General features: G+C 56.0%; 2 protein-coding genes across 6 annotated transcripts in view; both read left to right on the forward strand.

Annotated features, from left to right (window-relative positions):
• The window catches only part of SLC9A8 (solute carrier family 9 member A8), a 74,899-nt gene extending 63,206 nt beyond the window's left edge, over positions 1 to 11,693 (forward strand). For 4 of the 5 annotated variants that reach the window (XM_061437926.1, XM_061437928.1, XM_061437925.1 and 1 more), the window contains exons 14-16: positions 3,481 to 3,701; positions 5,742 to 5,888; positions 6,807 to 11,693. In XM_061437926.1, the coding sequence (XP_061293910.1) occupies positions 3,481 to 3,701; positions 5,742 to 5,888; positions 6,807 to 6,917 (479 nt within the window). In that variant the 3' untranslated portion in view covers positions 6,918 to 11,693. The remainder of the gene's footprint in view (positions 1 to 3,480; positions 3,702 to 5,741; positions 5,889 to 6,806) is intronic. The other variant, XM_061437929.1, reaches the window with a different exon arrangement.
• Positions 9,017 to 20,327, forward strand: LOC133258801 (interferon lambda-1-like). Its single transcript, XM_061435518.1, is given in 4 exon segments — positions 9,017 to 9,245; positions 17,100 to 17,137; positions 17,139 to 17,362; positions 17,364 to 20,327. Coding segments are annotated over 4 exon segments (771 nt in total). The 3' UTR covers positions 17,644 to 20,327.
• The last annotated feature ends 27 nt before the right edge of the window (positions 20,328 to 20,354 follow it).

Genomic DNA, 20,354 nt, shown 5'->3' on the forward strand with positions numbered 1-20,354 from the left:
TCATCAGCCCTCAGAATCCACGCAAGGCCCTTCACGGGCCACACCCCTCCCCACAGCGCCCCCAGCAGGGGAGTGTGTCTGCCCTACAGACGGGGAGACCCAGGTCTAAGGGCAGAGGGCTTGCTGGGGGTCGAGCTGCCTGGGGGGCAGGGCCCCCTCCACCCCCCTGTTCCGAGGGGCCCCAGAGGGCAGGGCCGGGGTTTGCCCACCCCCCTCCACCCCCTGTTCCGAGGGGCCCCGGGGGCAGGGGCTGGGGTTTGCCCACCCCACTCCGCCCCCCTGTTCTGAGGGGTCCCGGGGGGCAGGGCCAGGGTTTGCCCACCCCACTCCGCCCCCCTGTTCCAAGGGGTCCCGGGGGGCAGGGCCAGGGTTTGCCCACCCCCCTCCACCCCCCTGTTCCGAGGGGTCCTGGGGGGCAGGGCCAGGGTTTGCCCACTGCCCTCCGCCCCCCTGTTCCGAGGGGCCCCAGGGGCAGGGCCAGGGTTTGCCCACCCCACTCCGCCCCCCTGTTCCGAGGGGCCCCGGGGGCAGGGCCAGGGTTTGCCCACCCCCCTCCACCCCCCTGTTCCGAGGGGTCCTGGGGGGCAGGGCCAGGGTTTGCCCACTGCCCTCCACCCCCCTGTTCCGAGGGGCCCCGGGGGCAGGGCCAGGGTTTGCCCACCCCCCTCCACCCCCCTGTTCCGAGGGGTCCTGGGGGGCAGGGCCAGGGTTTGCCCACTGCCCTCCGCCCCCCTGTTCCGAGGGGCCCCGGGGGCAGGGCCAGGGTTTGCCCACTGCCCTCCACCCCCCTGTTCCGAGGGGTCCTGGGGGGCAGGGCCAGGGTTTGCCCACTGCCCTCCGCCCCCCTGTTCCGAGGGCCCCCGGGGGCAGGGCCAGGGTTTGCCCACCCCCCTCCACCCCCCTGTTCCGAGGGGTCCTGGGGGGCAGGGCCAGGGTTTGCCCACTGCCCTCCACCCCCCTGTTCCGAGGGGCCCCGGGGGCAGGGCCAGGGTTTGCCCACCCCCCTCCACCCCCCTGTCCCGAGGGCGGCAGCACATGCTGTGCATGGCGTCGTCGCTCTACCTGCATGCTGTCCAGGCTGAAGGGACAAGGGGCTCAAATACTTTGAAGTTAACTTTATTATTTATGTATTTATGTTTTGACCACACTGGGTCTTCGTTGCTGCTCACAGGCTTTCTTTAGTTGGGGGGTGAGGGCTTCTCATTATGGTGGTGTCTCTTGTTGCTGAGCGCAGGCTTTAGGTCTGGCATGTGGGATCAAAACTCAGGTCTCTTGCATTGGCAGGAGGATTCTTAACCACTGAACCACCAGGGAAGTCTAGGAGCTCAAAATTAAAAGGTTAAAGTTCAAACCTTTTTGTACCTCAGGCTACATTTGGATTTTTTTTTTATTCAGTCACTAAGTTCTGATAGTTTATTTGACCATTTCAGTCGCCATTCAGTCTCATTCCCCTTTAGTAAAGGATGGATAAATAAATCTTTGGCTCCTAAAGCACCAGATCTGTAGACATTTTTAAATTTACTTATTTCTTTGTGGGTTCAGGGTATAGCAATATGCTTTATAGGCTGTTTTCTATCCAACAACATATCTCTACATTCCTTGAAGATTTCTTTTTCAAAAGATCTTGTTTAAAGTATATGTGTGTGTGTGTGTGTGTGTGTGTGTGTGTAGGACATGCAGGTAGTTAAGTGTGTATTTATGTGTAGATAGTGAAGGATACTTTTTTCTTAAATCCTTTTTGCCAGTGAGGGGAAAAAAATTGTTTAAGGGAGTTAGTTGATCCAAGGTCTTCAAAATCCCCCCCTAAAAAAAATCTAAGAAATGTATGAGGCATTCTCCAGTTACGTGAGCTCTTTGGGGGTAGGGACGTGTGGAGAGAGACCTCTAGGGGACGTGGGGGTGGTTTAAACTGGGAGGCATTCTGGTTCTAGGCGTTCTGAGGCGATCCAGACCGTCTCAGTCTGGGGCTCCTTCCTCCCCAGCCTGCATTGACCTAGGCTCCCTGCTTCCCCTCTTCTCTGGCCTCCGGGCCCTCCCTGGCCTCCCTCCTCTTCCCAGGGGTCTCCCCTCTTCCTGCACCAGTACCTCAGTCACACTGGCCCCCCCAGGACTCCATCTCAGACCCGCCTCGTCTCTTGAGCCCTCACAAGCCCACCTGTCCTGTGGCCTGAAATTCCCATCCTCCTCAAGCTGGTTCCTCTGACCCGGCCTTTCCTCTGATCCAGACTGCAGTGTCTGCATCTCCTTGGGTGTCATGGAGCCCTTGTGAGCTCATTGTCTAGGACTGAATCTACCTTCCTGCCCAACCTACTTATTTTCCAGCAGCCCCTTTCTTCCGCGTGAGACAGTAGCTTGTTTTATAGCAGGTGTGGCCCCTCGGTGTGCTGTGAGCGCATGCTGCCCTGTGCCAAGGCGCTTCATCCTCGGCCACCGGCAGGGCAGCCCTGCTGTGTCTGGTTCCTCGGCCTGGCCTGGGAGGCTGCGGGGACAGACTGGGCCGGGCTGAGCCCAGGAGCCAGACTCCTGACCGCGTGCCCGGTGCACTGGGCATCCTCCGGACCCTTCCCGGGTTAGCCACACTTCCCCTCTCCTGGGACTTGTTGCTTCCACTCCCCGTGTCTCTCTGAGATCCACCCTTTGCTCCTCTCTGCTGTGTCCCCGTGTCACGTCCATGCTGCAGCAGCCGGCCCGGATCGCGCTGTGATGCGCCAGCCACTCCATCTGGGTCAGATCCTGTCCGTGTGCTCCGCCCTCCCGCTCCTCCCCGCCCTGCTCCTTAGGGCCCTCCCCCTCCCTTGAGTCCTTCTTTGGGGTGTCTGCTCCAAGCCACTCAGGGAGCTCCTGTTCCCTCTCCAGGGCACCAGGAACTTTCTAGTGAGAACTTGCCATTTCTCAGCACATTCATGCCCCAGTCCAGCCAGCAGGCTCCTGGGGACCAAAGCAGGAAATCAAGGGGAGGCTCCCCCGTGGTTCCCCGCGCGCAGGCGCAGCATCGTCGGGCCCAGCGGGCACTGGACGGATGGTATCCTGGGCTGTTGCCCGTGGAGCACGGGCCCTGGGAGGACATCTCCTCCGCAGCCCCAGCCCCTCTTCTGTGTGCCGTGAGCGTGTCAGGACCAGCTCTGAGGGCTTCCTGTGGGGCTCCGATGAGGTTGCGCACGCGGAGCACAGTGCCGCCCCCCCCCGCCCCAGCCCCCCACTGCAGGGAGGGCTCTTCTGTACCAGCGTGAGCGCCGGGCGGGATGAATCCCCACCACGACGCACCTGGCACCGCCCGGCTGGGACAGGGCCCCTCACCTCGCCCGGCCGCCCGCCCTGTGAAGCGGGGGGCGGAGGAGAGCGTCTCCCAGGCCCCGTGTTTGCACCCCCTCTCCTCACCGCCCTGTGCCGCACGGGCTGAGTCTGCGCGCTCAGGTGGACCCAGAACCCCAGAGAACCATGGCGCCCCCTGCCCCCCTTTGTCCCCTCCCTGTCGCCCAGGCCTGCGGGGCGCCATCCCCTACGCCCTGAGCCTCCACCTGGACCTGGAGCCCATGGAGAAGCGGCAGCTCATCGGCACCACCACCATCATCATCGTGCTCTTCACCATCTTGCTGCTGGGCGGCAGCACCATGCCGCTCATCCGCCTCGTGGACATCGAGGGCGCCAAGGCGCGCCGCCGGGGCCGCAAGGACGTCAACCTCAGCAAGACCGAGAAGATGGTCAGTGCCGGGCGGGCCAGGCGGGAGGGTGGGGGGTCCCTGTGCACCGCCAGGGAACGCGGGGTTAAGACAGCTCTGAGGGTGCACAGGCGCGCATGGCGCATGCACACTCGAGCTGTGTACACATCAGCTTCCCACACCAAGGAGGAGGTTGGACTCAGGGTCTGAAATCTGGCTCTTTGGGGTGGGTTGTCTGCCAGCCTCGCGGAAACCCCAAAGGTGGTGATGTGTAGGTGGCAGCCAGACCTGAACCCCCTCTCAGGGTCTCCCAGTAGCGCCCCCCCCCAGTAACCGCCCCACCCCCTCGGCCAGGACTGGAGGGATGTTTGAGAGTCACCAAATGACAGAATCACCTCACTCCCCAGCATTTAGTTGAAGCCTCCTCTTGGGGCGTGAGAGGAGGAAGGCTCTCACAGTGGTTGGGAGGATCGGGTGAGCAGACACTCTGCCCAGAACAGGAGAGGGCCTGATTTGGGGCTGGGGGTGCTCAGGGCAAGTTGCAGTGAGCCCAAGGCCCCCAGACCCCTGCTCGCCCCTGCCTCCTCCAAGCCCCTGTGCCCGGAGTCACTGAGGTGGTGTCTTTCCTGCCTGTGTTTCCCTCAGCCTGGGTGCAGAGCCCTGGCTGGTGGGGGGGTGGGACACGCCTTCCTGCACCGCCCTCTGCTCTGCACACACATTTCCAGAAACACATCATTTTCTAGTTCGCTTATCCCAGGCCGTCAGTAACTTGACTTAGTCACGGAAGGCACAGAAGTCCTCAGCCGGAAGATGGGGAAAGGATGTGCCCATGTGTCACTTAGCAGAGTCCAGCCAGTCTGGGGGGGACCTTGGCCCAGTCTCTGCCCAGGGCCTCTGCAGCCAGGGTTGTGCCCGGCGGCACCTTCAGGTGCCCTCAGGCTCACAGAGCGCCCCACCCTCTCAGCAGCCCTTCTCCCCACCCCCTCCTCCACTGTTTTGTCTGCTTTTAACCAAAGCCTAAGTGTAGGTTCTCAGACCTTTTAGTGGGGGTCATAATTAGTGGAGGGCTCCAGGGTCTTGTGGGTCTGGGGCGGGGCCCCAAAGAATTTGCATTTCTAACCCATTGCCAGGAACTGCAGCCGCATTTGGCCAAGCCCAGCTCAAATAGAACCAGGATGTGCACTCGGAGGGGAAGCAGCTGCCCTGCGGGGCTTGTTTGCTGCGGTGCCTGTGCTTTGCGTGGACTGCCTTGAGTCTCCCTGATAACCTGCAGGAAGCAGGTGGTCACCGTTCGTGATCCCCACTTTGCAGATGAGAGCACTGAGGCACACAGAGGCCAGAGCACAGCTAAGGTCCCACAGACTCTTAACCACACTTGCCACCCCCAGTCTTCAAGGTGGGGGTTCCTGGACCAGCAGCATCAGTGGGAGCTCATTAGAAATGCAAATTCTTGGGTCCCATCCTAGACCTGCTGAATCAGAGCTGCAGGAGGGCCTAGTGGGCCCTGTGTTCTATGGCTCCCCAAGTTCCAGGCAGTTCTGGCGGTGGCCCCAGTGTGAGAAGCACTGTGCCCTCGCTCTCTCCCACCTCTTATGCCTGGGGGGCACTGTGCTTGGGGGCAGGGGTGCAAAACTGCCTTTGGTGGCCCCTGCAGAGGGTAGGTAGTCCTTCTGTGCCTCCCTTTCCAGGTCCCATCAGGATTGTTCCTTCTGCCCTCTCTCCACTTGACCAGCAAACTCCCCACAGTGGGCCACTGCAGGCAAAAAGGCAACAAAAGCCACCTCCTTGTTCAGTTCACTGGTACAGAGACAGTCCAGAACGGCTCCCGGTCCTGACTGCACAGGACAGGCAGCCAGAGAACGTACAGGCCGAGCCCCAGCCCCGAGCTGCCGACTTAGTCACCATCTGACTTCCCTGGGTGTCCACCGTGTTCCTGCACACCTTCCTGCTGCCCTTCTGCTGCAGTTAGAGTTGGAGACCCAGGGGCCCAGGGCACAGGCCTGCGAGCTAGGCTGGGTGGTGTGTGGGCTTCCTGGCAGGGCCAGCTTGATGCCTCCTGGGCTGCCTCCGCTCCCCCTGCAGGGCAACACCGTCGAGTCGGAGCACTTGTCGGAGCTCACGGAGGAGGAGTACGAGGCCCACTACATCAGACGGCAGGACCTCAAGGGCTTCCTGTGGCTGGACGCTAAGTACCTGAACCCCTTCTTCACGCGGCGGCTGACCCGGGAGGTGGGACGCAGGCTAGGGGCCGGAGCGGGGCGGGCAGGGAAGGCCCACGTGCCAGGTGGGGTGGGGGTGTCCTCCCACTCAGCTTTCTCTCCTTCCCAGGCTTGAGGGCTGGATACGCTTGTGGGGCTGGGCATCTGCTGTCTCTCTTCTGCTGCCTTATTTAGTGTTAGTTTAATAATAGGCTTCTTGACACAGTTTGGTTTCCCTGGATGGTAGTCTTGGGATATTGATCAGCTTCTGAACCTGGCTGAGGAATCTCAGCCCTGCTGTGGCCCGAAGCTCAGGGCTTTCGCTCCATCCATCCCTCCGGGCACCACTGACCTCTGGGTGACCAGGAGTGACGCCCGTCTCGGGCCAGCTTGGGCCTGCTCTAGTGAAACGGTCACCCCGCCTGTGCAGGCCCGGGCTGGGGGTTCCCCCAGCGGCGGCTCCGCTCTGCTTCTGAGCCCCGCCTTCCTCCTGCAGCGTCAGCGTGCCTTCAGCACGTGAGCTCTCAGTGGGAGCCAGGCGCTGCGCCATGATGGCGTCATTTCCTTCTCCCACTAGCCCACGCGGCAGACGCAGTGAGCTGCCTCACCTGATAGCCAGGGAGGCTGAGGCCCAGAGAGGTGGAGTCCCCGTCCTGGGGTCACACAGCCAGTGTGGGGCAGGGCTGAGAGCAGAGCCCAGGTGTGTCTGATTGCAGAGGCCAGGGTTTTTTTTAACATCAAACCCTCCTGCCGGCTCCTGTTCTGAGTGAGACCTTCTGTTACCTCTGCCCACAAAGAAAAATCTCAGCCTGCCCTTAGTCAGTTAGCACTTTGAAGTTGCCTGGGCGCCCTGCCTGCCACAAGGCACAAAGCAGCTGTCCCTCCCTGCCTTGCCCCTGACCCTGACCCTGACCCACTGACAAGGGGCTTGCCCCGTCTCCCGCCCCAGGACCTCCACCACGGGCGCATCCAGATGAAAACGCTGACCAACAAGTGGTATGAAGAGGTGCGCCAGGGCCCTTCGGGCTCGGAGGACGACGACGAGCAGGAGCTGCTGTGACCGAGCGACGCCCGGGAAGGACCCCCGCAAGGCCCCCAGGCGCGCGCACAGGCAGCTCTCCGCTCTTCAGGGCGGACAGAAGGAGGGTGACACCCAGGCCGGGGTCATCCCAGCCCAGGACTCCACATACTCGGGGCCGGCTGGCTGCCCTGCAGCGCCCCCTCCCCGCTCCTCACTGGACCTGACCGCGGCCCGCAGACTGGAGGGGCCCCGTGCAGGTAGATTTTTCGTGCTGCTTTCAGAGCCAGGGAGCAGCCATCTGTCCGACGAGGTGTCCGTGACAAGGTGCCCGAGAGGACCCGCCGTGCGGGGTGTTTCGGGAGCGCGGTGCGCAGTCGCCGCCGTCCCTGGCCGCTGCCTTCATCACGGAGCCCTTCCCTGCTGGGTGGGCGTCGGGACCCCCGGGGTCGCAGCCGGCCGCCGCTTCCCTACTCATCACGGTGCTGCTGGCCGCAGCAGCAGCAGCAGCAGCAGCAGTTCTCATCCAAGCGGCAGGCTCAGAACCCTCGGACCCTCGCCCGACCCTTAGTGATGTTGCTCGCGCTCCGTGAGAAAGAGAAACCGAGTGACCTTTTTTGTTATACCTCTGACTGGCACCTCACAGGCTGTCTCCCCGGGCGGCAGGCGGCTCCCGCCTTCTCTGGGAATGCTGTGAATGTTTACACTGGAACCGCGCGGGCACAGGCCTTCCAGCCCGTTGGAAGCTGCAGCCCTGGTTGGGGGGTGAGTGAGCCTCTCTGCAAGGTCAGAGCGCCCTCTGGAGGGGAAACCTGGAGGCGCGGGGTTTATGCGGGCCAGCAGCTGCTACCTTAATTCAGTTTAAACTCATGCACTTTGACGGAGCAGTGAGAGCCTAGCAGTGGTCCTTTTTTGCCCAGGCCTCTTTCCCTGGGCTCCGCCCGCGGTTTACCCGTTGCGCCGTCAACTCATGAGCATCTCTTCTTTCCCGCTCCCTGTTCTCTGCCGTCTTGGGTCCTGTTTGTCCTCCCTGGACCCCCTCCCGGGACTCCCGTGGCCTGGAGCCGGATACATCGGCTCCTCACCTGCTGTGCCGGAGCAGCTACGGCTACCGGGACTCACTCACAGGGCCTTTCCACGTGCTCGCGCGCACGCTCGCTCTCTCTCTCTCTCACACACACACACACAGCACGGTGGTCCGGCCCCTGGGCCATCTCAAGGGGTGAGCTGTCCATCATGACCAGATGACTGGAGTTACTGACTTACCCGCATCCACCCCCCTCACCGGCCCTTGAACACGTCTCTACCTGCTTGCTCTGTGCATCCCCAGGCCAACGGCAATTTCTGTATGTGGCTCAGGGTCGAAGCTGGAGCCTCGGAACTCGGCACCCCCTGGGGTGGTGTAATTCATCGCGAGCACATCCCTGGCTCTGCTGGGGACCCGGTGGGCCGGCGTGGACCTTGGGCTGGCAGCAGAGCTGTCTCCATCTTTTCCGCCCCAGGCAGGGTGGCTCAGGGTGTGAGGAGGGACGGACCTCAGGACCTTCCAGGACTCACGTGCCCTGTGTGCAAGGCCGGACCCCTGCCCTCCCCCCTCCCCTATCCCCAGAAGTGTAGGTGTGAAGCCAGGCAGGCAGGCAGGCAGCCCGTGGCTTCCTTTTTGGGCATGAAAAGTAAATCTGTACTTGATTGCTAAAAGGTGATCACTTCCTTTTGTCACGTCCCACGTTAACCTCATAATTTGAGCCAAATAGGATTATTTTACTTCACCTAATCTCCCCACTGGGAGATTAATGCCAGGCTTGATTCTGGTCTCCATCATTTCCATTTTTTTTTAGTGGAAAACTAAAAGATCAAGCGGAGGGGACCTTTGTCCATACGTGGGGTGGGGGGAGGGCAGCAGGGCTCAGAGACCGGATCGTCCTCTCATTCTTCAGTTCATCAGTAACGTGCTCCCCCTGCCCGCCTTGAAATTCAGTCAGATCTTGAGGTGTAAGTTACATTGTAAATTCAATAGCGTGCCAGAGAAGAATATTTTTTGGTTGTGAGTTCATAGACAATGGAAACAGGTTCTTCTCAGTTCATTGGGCGCTTGGTCACCAAGTCTCACCTGGCCTCCCACTTTTAGCTGAGACTTGAGAATGACGTTAAGTAGAGAAGCACGTGAGGGGCTTGGTGGAAGGTGTCTGGGGCTTGGCTGTGTGGAGGTGCTTGCCGGGGAACCTTTCCTGGTCTGGACGGCACCAGCCTGGACCTTCCGTGAGCCGGTGCTGCCCTCTGCTGGCCGAGTCGAGGTTTCGCAGTGTGGGAGCGCAGCCCGCGAGGATACGGGGAGCCCGTGTTCCTCAGCTCCTGCCGGTTCACCTTTGCGTAGGCCAGAGCTGGTGGAGAGGTTCTTCTGGTGGACTTCTTTCAGCTGTCATTGCCTGAGAATCAAAAACTGCGGTCTACCTTTACCATTCCTGGGGCTTCCCTGGTGGCTCAGCTGGTAACAAATCTACCTGCAATGGGGGAGACCTGGGTTGGATCCCTGGGCTGGGAAGATGCCATGGAGAAAGGAACAGGCTACCCACTCCAGTATTCTGGCCTGGAGAATTCCATGGACTGTATGTATAGTCCATGGGGTCTCAAAGAGTCAGACACAACTGAGCAACTTTGACTTTGTCTTTACTGTTTGTAATAGTTCTATTGTTTGGGGCAGTAAATGCTTAGAAGATTTTTTAAAGCCCAGCATAACTATAACTTCCCACATACTTCCTTTTAGGCCCAGGACATGGGACAGGAGATCTATAGCACACAGAGAAGGCAATGACTTTAGAGAGGTGAAGGCTGCAGAGTCAGTGAGTGCCTCTGGGGAAGGTGGTCAGTCAGCCAGTGAACTCTGAAGACATGCTGTCTTGGGGAGTTCTGTAGCAGTAAGCCCACACCCCAAGGCACCCCGAGCATCCCTGTGGTTGTAGAACCCCTGGGCACAACCGTACTTGGAGGTTTGGGGTGTGAGGCCTTACAGGGGAAGAAGCTAGCTTTTCCTGGGCCTCCGGAGGTCAAGTTTGGGCTGGGCTGGCGCAAGGCCAGGCAGAAGGTGGCTCAGTCCCGTCGTCTGGGGCTCAGACCCTCGGCCCAGGAGCCGGGCAAGGGGCCCACCCCCCAGGCAAGCCACCTCTTCAGACTGGGGTGCTGGCGGGGCCCTGGCAGACCCTGTGCGCCACACCCCCCCACACACACGTCGGCCTCATTTGCCTGCAGACTCCTTTGTGTACAGCGGCATGTGGAAAAATCATTGAGTGGGGCGCCTTCTCCTTGAAGCCTGCATCAGAGGTGGCCTCGTGGGATCTCAGGTCCACATGCCCCCAGGGGCCCACACATTTGGCAGAGCCCGCAGCGGGTAGGCCACAGTCAGGATCGTTCTGCTTTGGTGAGAAGAGCCAGGGTGGGGTGGGCTGGGGGCGGTCCGAGGCACAGGCCTGGCTGAGGGTGGGTCTGGCCTTGGAGCTGGTCCCCGAGTCTGGCGTGAGGACTCTCAGCAGTGACTGGCCGTCAGTTAGCCTTTAAATGCCAAAAAGAGCAAAAGATCCTTCGAGGCTTCCCTGTTCACTGGCTCCAGGACGCAGGCACATGTGTCCCCTGCTGGGTGGTGGGTAGGAAACCAAATCTGAAAGGTTCCTGATGGAGCAGCCAGGATCATTAAGAAGCTGTTGTACCGGGAGCCCAGTCTCCAAAGCCCCAGACAATATGTGTTAAATGAAAACACCACAGTCAGAATGAAGGCTGAGAAGGAGCAAGCAGCTGCCTTCCACTCAGTCTCCCGCCATTTCTCTCACAAATGGAGCCAGACCTGCAGGGACTCCACCGTCTTGCCCTGTGTGACAGATGAAGGCAGACTTTCTAATGGGCCCTGGCCCACCCCACGTCATCGATGCTCAGCCCAGAGGACATGGTCCCTAATCCCAGCGGGAAACAGAATGCGTGGTGCTTCCTACCCGGGAGCAGGGCCTCTCCCAGCTGCTCTGCAGGAGCATCCTGGCTTCCAGGCGAGAAGGTTGAGTGGTTGGCGCATAGCCGCGGGCCCCTGAGGCTGCGGGGCTGACGAGGAGCGTGCAGCTTGGTGGTTGGAAGGGAAAGGTCACCTGCTGGCGCTGGGGACCCATCCAAGGAGCCGGCCAGCCACGAGAGAGAGCCGCTTCTCCGGGCCCAGCCCTGCTCTGCGGAGCTGAGAAGGCGCCTTACTCGCTGGGCCTCCTCGAGGTGTGTGGCTGTGTGTGTGCTCGGTCATGTCCGATTCTTTGCCACCCCATGGACTATATGTAGCCTCCAGGGTTCCTCTGTCCATAGAATTTCCCAGGCAAGAATACTGAAGTGGGTGCAATTTCCTCCTCCAGGGGATCTTCCCCACCCAGGGATGGAACCTGCGTCTCATGAGTCTCCATGCCAGGCAGATTCTTTGCCACTGCACCACCTGGGAATGTAGAACGTTTTCTCCAGTACAGCTCCTGCAAAACTTGGTGTGTTCAAGGTTAATCAGAATCTTGTATTCTTTTGACTGGTTTTCTTTGTAAAAAAGAAAGGACCGTGGGGAGGCCACCTTGTTCCTCTGTCCTCCCCCAGGCACTCCCGGTCCTGGTCTCTGAAGAATGATTTGCTGCTCTTCTCGGTGGGGCTGCGGGTTGGGGGGTGGGTCAGAGGTGGAGGGGCCTGCGGCTGCTGTGCTGGAGCCACTGCCTCATCTCGCTGGGCTCTTAAAGAGTTCAGAAGTGGATGGAAAACGGTAATGTCACTGGGTGCTTTTTTAGAAATAAAGACGAAAGCTGCTGAATCTGAGCCACTTTCTGTGTTTGTGTTTTGTGGCTTTGCAAAGGCAGGGGTCACGCGCCCCTAGGCCCAGCTCTGCCAACATGGCTCGGCTCTCTCTGCCAGAGGTGGGTGCAGAACGCAGGGGGTGATGAGCAGGAGCGTGGGCTCTAGGGGCCCAATTCCTGCCTCTGTCTCCGTGGGGCTGCACCCCACAGGCCCACAAGCCTTGAGACCATCGCCCAGAGGCAGCAGCAGAGGCCCTGATGGTTTGCTGTGTGTGCTGGTCGCTCAGTCGTGTCCGACTCCTTGTGATCCCATGGACAGCAGCCCACCAGGTTCCTCTGTCCATGGAATTCTCCAGGCAAGAACACTGGAGTGTGTTGCCCATCCCTTCTCCAGAGGATCTTCCCAACCCAGGGATCGATCCCAGGTCTCCCACATTGCAGGCAGATTCTTTACCGTCTGAGCCACCAGGGAAGGTTTAATGGTTTGGCAGACGGAGGGCTCTTACACAGAGGTCGATACACAAGGTGGAGTGATAGCCCACCGTATACAGCAGCTGATGGGCAGAACACTGCGGTGGCCTTCAGTACCCCAGGGAGGAAGCGGCTACCTTTAATAGGTGGGGGGGATTGATGTCAGATGGGCTCAGTTACCAGGATCTGATTAAACCCTGTAATTAAGAGGACTGGACAGTCATGTGAGGGAAGCATGGGCTGGTCGAACAGGATATGTACCAAGAGCAAGAGAGCAACCATCTTGAGTGGCCGAAGCGTACAGTCCCTCTGTGGGAACGGCTCAGGCCGTGCCCAGCCTTCAGCCAGCCCACGACTGCTTTCGCACAGATGCAAGGGACGCGTCCTCACCAGGCCCCTGGGGTTGCAGGCCAGCCCGTGGTGGGCCTTTGCCAGACTGAAGCCAGGCTCTGAGCCCACACGGCTGCAAGAGTTGGATGGACGGTGGTGGCAACGTCTGTTAAGTGGGAAGTCTTGAGGCTCAGTGTGCTGTTACCCTCTCATACTTCCAAAAGGCATCCTAAGCTGCTTATGGTAACAGGCTGTGCGTGTGTGCTGACTCTTAGCGACTCGATAGACTGTAGCCCATCAGGCCCCTCCGTCCATGGGATGCTCCAGGCAGAAGACTGGAGTGGGTTGCCATCTCCTTGTCCAGGGAATCTTCCCAACCTAGGGATGGAACCCGTGTTTCCTGAGTCTCCTGCGCTGGCAGGCAGATTCTTTACCACTGAGCCATCTGGGAAGCCTTTGGTCACAGATGCAAACAGAAAACACATGTGAGATAAATGAAACCAGGCAAGAGAACCTGTCCTGACCCCAGGGAGCAGCCTTCTGGCGGGAGGCCAGGACTGGACCTCTCGGTCCCCCTCGACCCTGCAATGCCTCCCGCTGCTACCCCACCTCCCCTGCCCCTGGCCAGAGGAGGCAGTGGGGAAAGCATCTATCACATGCTGGCCACTTCGGTTCCTGAGCTGCCAACCGCATGGCCGATCAACGCCTGCTGGTGTCAGCGGGGAACTAGGGGGGAGCAGGGCTGGTGGAGTGCCCGTGGCCCTCAGCTCCCATCCCCCTGTGACAGAGACTGGGCTCAGAGAAGGGGTTCTCCTGCCTAGTGAAACTGCGCAAGGGTGATGCCAGTGGGCCCGGGAGCAGTGGGGACTCTGGCAGATAGGGAGCAGGCTCTTCCAGGCCCCGGTGGCCGCGCGGAGGCTGGGAAGTGGAGTGTGCTGAGCCCAGTTAGCCTGGAACAAAGCCCCAGAGTCAGGGCGAGGGGAGCCAGAGCGGCACCTAGGGAAGCTGGGTGTTGTCATTCACATTTCAACCTTCTCATCACCCAGAAAAAGCACTCACTCGGGGTGACGGGGATGCTTTTGAACTGTGGTGTTGGGGAGGACCCTTGAGAGTCCCTTGGACTGCAAGGAGATCCAACTGTGCAATCCTAAAGGAAATCAGTCCTGAATATTCATTGGAAGAACTGATGCTGAAGCTGAAACTCCAAATCTCTGGCCACCTGATGCAAAGAGCTGACTCATTGGAAAAGACACTGATGCTGAGAAAGATTGAAGGCGGGAGGAGAAGGGGACGACAGAGGATGAGATGGTTGGATGGCGTCACCGACTCGATGGACGTGAGTTTGAGCAAACTCTGGGAGTTGGTGATGGACAGGCAGGCCTGGTGTGCTGCAGTCCATGGGGTTGCAAAGAGTCGGACACGACTGAGTGAACTGAACAGGGTGAAGGGGAGCAAGCCAAGGAAGAAGGGTTTTCCTTGAGAGGCCGGAAAGCTGCAGGGGAGGGTCACGCACAGAGCTGAAGGCCCTGTGACCAGCATAGGACGCCCAGAGGTGCCGAGCGGAGGTAAAGCCATCCCTGGTCATTCCGCTGTCTCACCTGAGAAGGCTAAGCAACAGGCCTCTGACCCAGTCCCGGCAGGAGAGGGAAGCAACGTCTTAGGGAATTTCCAGCTGTTTCCTCACACTCACAGCAGGGAAGCGCCCTCTTCCCATTGTCTGGCCTTGGTCTCCCATCCTGTGGGGATGCAGTGCTCCTCAGACCTGTGGCGGCAACTCTAACACGAGGCACAGCCTCGCCGACCTGCCGGGGCCCCGGTCCTTAACGCCTCTGTCGGACCTGGTCCTGGAACTGACCTCCCTGCGGAGCTCGAGGCAGGTTACGTCACTTCACAGGGAGAGGACCCAGGGCTCTTTGGAGAAACCTTCGATTCCAGGACTTGGACAGGAAATGTATAAGGTAAACCTGGGGCCCCCATTACAGCAGATGGTGAGGAAGCAAGTGGGGTTTCAGGGTCAGGTCAAAAGGACTCGGGAGCCAGCCTGAGGAGGTTCCCACTGAACAAAGATGGGACTTGAAAGTCAGTAACAGTAATAATGGAGTGGGTTGAAATACTTAAGATATACTGAAATCAATGAATTCAGAGTAATACTTGTTAAAAATCAGTCACTGGATCTAGAGGAGAGTGAATACATGTTATATGTTCAGCTGACTCCCTTCAGTGTTCTGAAGCGAAACTATCAGCATTTTTAATCGGCTGTACCCCAATACAAATAAGTTTAAAAAGAATCAGTCACTGTTAGGGGATTCTAAGGCATCAACTCATTGTTCTAAGTAAAAATAAAGGGAAAGAAGTAAACATCTATCCTGCTTTTCATAAAGATGAGGGATGTTTCTTTTTAACTTTTTTTTAAGTCCTAGATTTATAGGAAGTTGCAAAAATAGTACAGAAGGGTTCCGTGTACCCTGCACCCAGTTTCTCTCAGAGGTAACATCTTGCACAGCTATAGAGTGATATCACAGCCGGAAACTGACTTTGGCACAACTGGTGAAATGCACGGGCCTTGCTCCCATGACATCAGTTTCACATGCTGTCCTGTGTGTGCCCGTGTATTTAATTTTATACAGTTTTGTCCCGGGTAGAGATTCACAGCGCCACAGAAAAGTTTCTTTTTATAGAAGTATTACAGTTGCCAAACGATTAAGACTAAGATTGGAATATTGTTTAAGATTGGAATATCTCCATTTTGCAGTCTCCAGTTAAATAACGGATCTAAGTACTGAGTAACAGCCTTAAAGGCTATTCATATCCCAAAGGGACAGAACTCGATGCCATGTGCCTCCTGAAAAAAAAAGACAACATCTATGAAGTGTTCTTACAACAACAAAAAACCCAACCCACAAATGAGCAAGCCTCAAAAGTCAACTACTGAAAAGAAAAAAAAGTCAACTACCAGGTGATACAGCACGCAGGATGAAGGATAAAGACCACATGATCGTTGCAATTCACGCGTAAAAAGTGTGTGCCAAAATTCAGCACACTTTCATGGTAAAAAAAAAACACTCAGCAAACTAGGAATGGAAGGAAACTATCTCAACATGATAAAAGCCATTTCCAAAGCGCATGGTGCCACAGCTAACTTCATGCTCAGTGGTGAAAGACTGGAAGTTCTTCCTCGAGAAGAGGCCAGGATGCCCACTCTTGCCTCTTCTACTGAACATAGTGCTGATAATCTTAGCCAGAGCAATTTGGCCGGAAAAAAATAAAAAGGCATTCAAATTGGAAAGAAAGAAGTAGAATTATATCCGTTCTCAGATGACATGATCTTACATGTAGAAAACCCTAAAAATTTTACACACACACCTGTTAGAATGAATGTAAGAATTAGTTGCAGGATACAAAATCAACACATTATTCTCTATGATTCATTGTTCTATACCCAAATAACGAATAATCTGAAGAGGAAATTACAAACCCAATTCCACTTACAATAGCATCAAAAAGAATAAAATATTTAGGAGTAAATCTCACCAAGGCAGTGAAGAACGTGTACACCAAAAACTACAAAACATTGCTGAAAGAACACACAAATTAAGGACATCCTGTGTTCACAAGTTGGAAGACTGAACATCATTAAAAATGTCCATACTACCCAAAACAATCTACTGATTCAATGTAATCCCTATCAAAACCCCAATGGCATTTTTGCACAGATGGGGAAAAAAGTTCCTAAAATTTAAAAGGGATCTCAAGGGACCCCGAATAGCCAAAACGGTCTTGAAGAACAACAGAAACTCTGGAGGGCTTATCAAAACACATTACACACAAAGCTACAGTAATCAAAACAGTGTGGTCCTGGCACAGAGACAGACAGAGAGAACAACAGAAGAGAGAGGCCAGAACTAAACCCTTACGTATGTGGTCCGAAGGTCTTCCACAAGGACGCCAAGACCAGTCAGTGGGGGAAGGACCGTCTCCACAAATGGTACCGGGAAGACTGGACATCCAAATGCAGAAGAATGAAGCTAGACCCTTCCCTTACAGCATACACAAAATGGAAAATGGATTGAAGATCCAAATTTAGTTTTAGTCTGAAACTAAAAAACAATTCCTAGAAGAAAACAAAAGTTTCATGAAGCTGGATTTGGCAACAGTTTCTTGGATTTAATGTCAAAAGCATAGGTAACAAAAGTAGCAGTAGAAAAGAGGGCCACAGCGGACTTTAAAACTTCTGCACCTTCAAAGGATGCCCCTTCTCTGCCGCTCAGGCAGACTTACCCACCCCCTCTATGTCCCTGCCCCAATGTGAGAGTCAGTTTCCCATCCTTCCACCAGCGTCAGCCTCCTTCGGGGGCTCCCCAAAGTCAGTGAGCTAAAGGCATTCCCCAGGAGTCCTAACCCAGAGTCTCTCTGGGCACGGGGACTTCTCAGAAACAAAGTTCTCTTCTGCAACTGAATCTCAGTCTCTCATTCCTTCCTGGCACAGGCCCCAGCTCACCTGGCTCTGTAGTCCAAGTGGAGATTCCTATTTCCCTTTGCCTTTTCACTTGGCACACATCAGCTGGGCTTGCCCCACGCGCCTGGCTGAAAGCAGAGCCCTGGGGCCAGACAAGCCGTTGAGATTTAGCCGTGGCTGCAGCTTGGGTCCTGGTGTTGCTGATCGTGAGGCTGGACCTGGCTGGACCTGGCCAGAGCAGGCCCTGTCCCCACATCTAAGCCCACCGTGGCAGGGATGGGCTGCCACGGGGGCCGGTTCCCTTCCCTGTTGCCACAGGAGCCGGAGGGCTTCAAGAGAGCCAAGCATGCCTTGGCAGAGTCACTCTCGCTGAAGAACGGGAGCTGCAGCTCTCGCCTCTTCCCCGGGACCCAGGACCTGAGGCGGCTGCAGGTGTGGAGCGCCCTGTGGCCTGGAGGGAGAGCTAGTCGTGATGCTGAAGGTCCTGGGGGCCGTGGCCCAATCGTCCCTGGGGGTCGTCCTTGACCGGCCATTGCACATGCCGTGCCACATCTGCCTGGAGCTCCAGGCTTGCATCCGGGCTCGGCCCAGGGCGGGACTGCTGCCCCAGGGCCGCCTGCACCACTGCTGCATCCCCAGGAGGCCCAAGGGGTCCCAAGGCTGCCTCGAGGCCTCTGTCCCGTTCAACCCCTTCAGTCTCCTTATAAGAACCTGAGGTGTTGCCAGTGGAGACCTGCGTGTCTGCAGACCTGGACCCAGCCCTACCCCGTCTGGGACCCTGACCCTCTTTAGCCACTAAGCCCCGATTCTGCCTTGTGACTTTCTCTCACCCCTTATTGATGGAGCTGCAGAAGAAATGTTTATTTTTCTACTTTTGAACAATATGTTCAAATAAACAGAAAGGAGTTGAAAAAGAAAAGATCCCACTGCCAATTTTCAGGAGGCTGAGGGAACAGAGGAACTCGATAAACAGCAGCAGGGACTGCCATCAGCAGAATTTAGACTCTGGCAAACTCCAAAAGACGAACAACCCCGTCTCTTCAACAAATACATTCCAAGAGGAATGAAAAAGAAAAAGAATGAGAAGTGTCCCTCCGTGGGGACAGCCTTTAGGGTTAAGGCGATTTAAAGATCTATCCACTGGAGTGTGAGACCTTATTGGGACCCCAGGGCGAGCAGTTTTTAAAGTATGCAGTTAGGAGACAACCAGACCTGGGAACACTGACTTGATATCTGTTGCTTAATTAAGGAATTGTTATAAAAATTTAAATACGGTCAGGGTATTAGAAGTCCTTGTCTTTTAGATATGCAAACTGAAATGTTCCTAAATGAAACAGATGTCTGAATTTGCTTCCAGGGAATTTAGGAGTCAGGGAAGTGGATGGACAGGTACAGAAAATATCAGGTTGGCCGGAAGTCGTTAACCATTCAACCACTGAAGCCCTGGGTTCAGTGTACATGCGGCATCATTATTCTCATCTGGCTTTCTTTGTAAATCAAGTTTTCTAAAATGAGCAAATGGAAAAATACAAATGTGGGTTTAAGCAAGAGAGTAGGTTATTTCTTGCATATAAAATCTGAAGATAGGTGGGGCGGGCCAGGTGAGATGCTGGCTTCCTAAGTGTCAGGGAGCCAGCCCCTTCCAGCCACTTGCCATGCCCGCCTTGCCTTGACCTTTGCCTCAGAGTCGCACAGAGCTGCTCCGTTCCAGCAGCACAGTCAGGGTGGGAGGCACAAGCTTCTTTCTTTGAAGGACGAGTCTTAGAAGTCACAGCACTTTTCCATCCTACGGACCAGACCTACCCATATGACTGTGCTCAGCTCCAGGAGAGGCTGGGAAAGGCAGTCTTTATCCTGCTGGCCAGATGTCTAAACCTCCCGGCTTTTATTAGCAAGGGAGGGTGGGTGAGCAGCTACCAGAGTTTAATTGGCAATGTCTGCCACGGCTCTATCCCTCTGAGTGTGTGGGGTACCACAGGTTGGTGCTCAGAGCTGGCAGCAAGGCTCATGGTAATGCTGTACAGCTGGTGGGCCTGGTGATGCTTAAATATGCTTGTCATTTACATATGCAAATCAAGCAAGCTGCTCAGAGTCTCTGCTCCCCTTCAGATAGATACAGGAGCATCAGGAGCGAGTGTCTGGCTTCCTTAGCTCTCCCAGGCTGGGTGTTCATCTCCAGGAAGCCAGGATGGCAGTGCCATTTCCCATGCTGTCGCTAAAATCAAACCCAGCACCTGGGCCTTCGTCTGGCCCAAGGCCTGGATATTTGTTCAGCCAGTGAGTGAGCTGGAGAGAAGTGTTTAGTCTCTTCCTGGACAGCTGAGCAGCCTCGTGGGGCCAAGTCCCCAGAGTGGGCAGTCTGGTGGCACAGACACCCCACCAGGGGATAAAGCCAGGATGTCCCCAAACCACAGCTGCTCTTCCATTGCCCTGAAGATTTTTGCCATGTAGGTTAAGTCAACCTTCATTATTTATTTATTATTTTTATTGAAGTTGATTTGCCATGTTGTATCAGTTTCTGGAAACTTCATTTAAAAAAGAAATCTTAAATTGATTTTTAAAGTAATCTCCTATTGTTGCTATAATGGGTAAGTAGTATGGTCTGCCCTGAATAGAGGGGACTGAAAAGCCAAGATTCTGCTAAAGATTCTTGGCCCTGCTTTCTCTTTCTTAGAGACAAGCTAGCATTACACTGACCAGGATCCTCTTGAGGCATTTAAATGAATCAAAACATTTTTAAATGGGATTGCTTTTTTTTTTTTTTTTAACACAACACCCTTCACTGTTATTTAACTCCTGTCTGTCACCACTAACAATCATTTCTCCTGGAGTCTGCAGTCCCACTCCAGAAGCATGGCTGAACTCTGCACACCTTGGTTTCCCCATCTGTAAGATGGGATTTAGGTTATCTTCCAGGAGGACCGAGACTATTACATGAGATCTCAAAAGTCTCAGCATATAAAATGCCTGGCTTGGCTTCCCTGGTGGCTCAGTGGTAAAGAATCCACCTGCCAATGCAGGGGACACGGGTTCGATCCCTGGTCCAGGAAGATCCCACGTGCCAGGGGACAACTCAGCTCCTGTGCTGCAAAAACTGAGCCAACCCACCAAAACTATTGAAGCGTGGGCACCGAGAGCCTGTGCTTGGCAAGAAGAGAAGCCAGTGCGATGAGAGACCGGTGCACCGCCACTAGGGCAGCCCCGGACCACCACAGCGAGAGAAGGCCGCGCAGCAGAGGCTGGAGCAACCCGAACAAATACACAAATCTTTGTTTTTTCAAAGTCTGTCTCACAGAACAAGCACTCAAATGCTGGCTGTTATCATTTGTGAGTTTCATGGAGGAGAAAATGTGAGTCCTGTCACTAAAGAACAAAACATGGTTTGAGCAAAAAGCAAACAAAAACAGCAAAAAAACAAACCCAAGC

The sequence above is a fragment of the Bos javanicus genome, chromosome 13 (genome assembly GCF_032452875.1).
Source record: "Bos javanicus breed banteng chromosome 13, ARS-OSU_banteng_1.0, whole genome shotgun sequence".
Taxonomy (NCBI): Eukaryota; Metazoa; Chordata; class Mammalia; order Artiodactyla; family Bovidae; genus Bos; species Bos javanicus.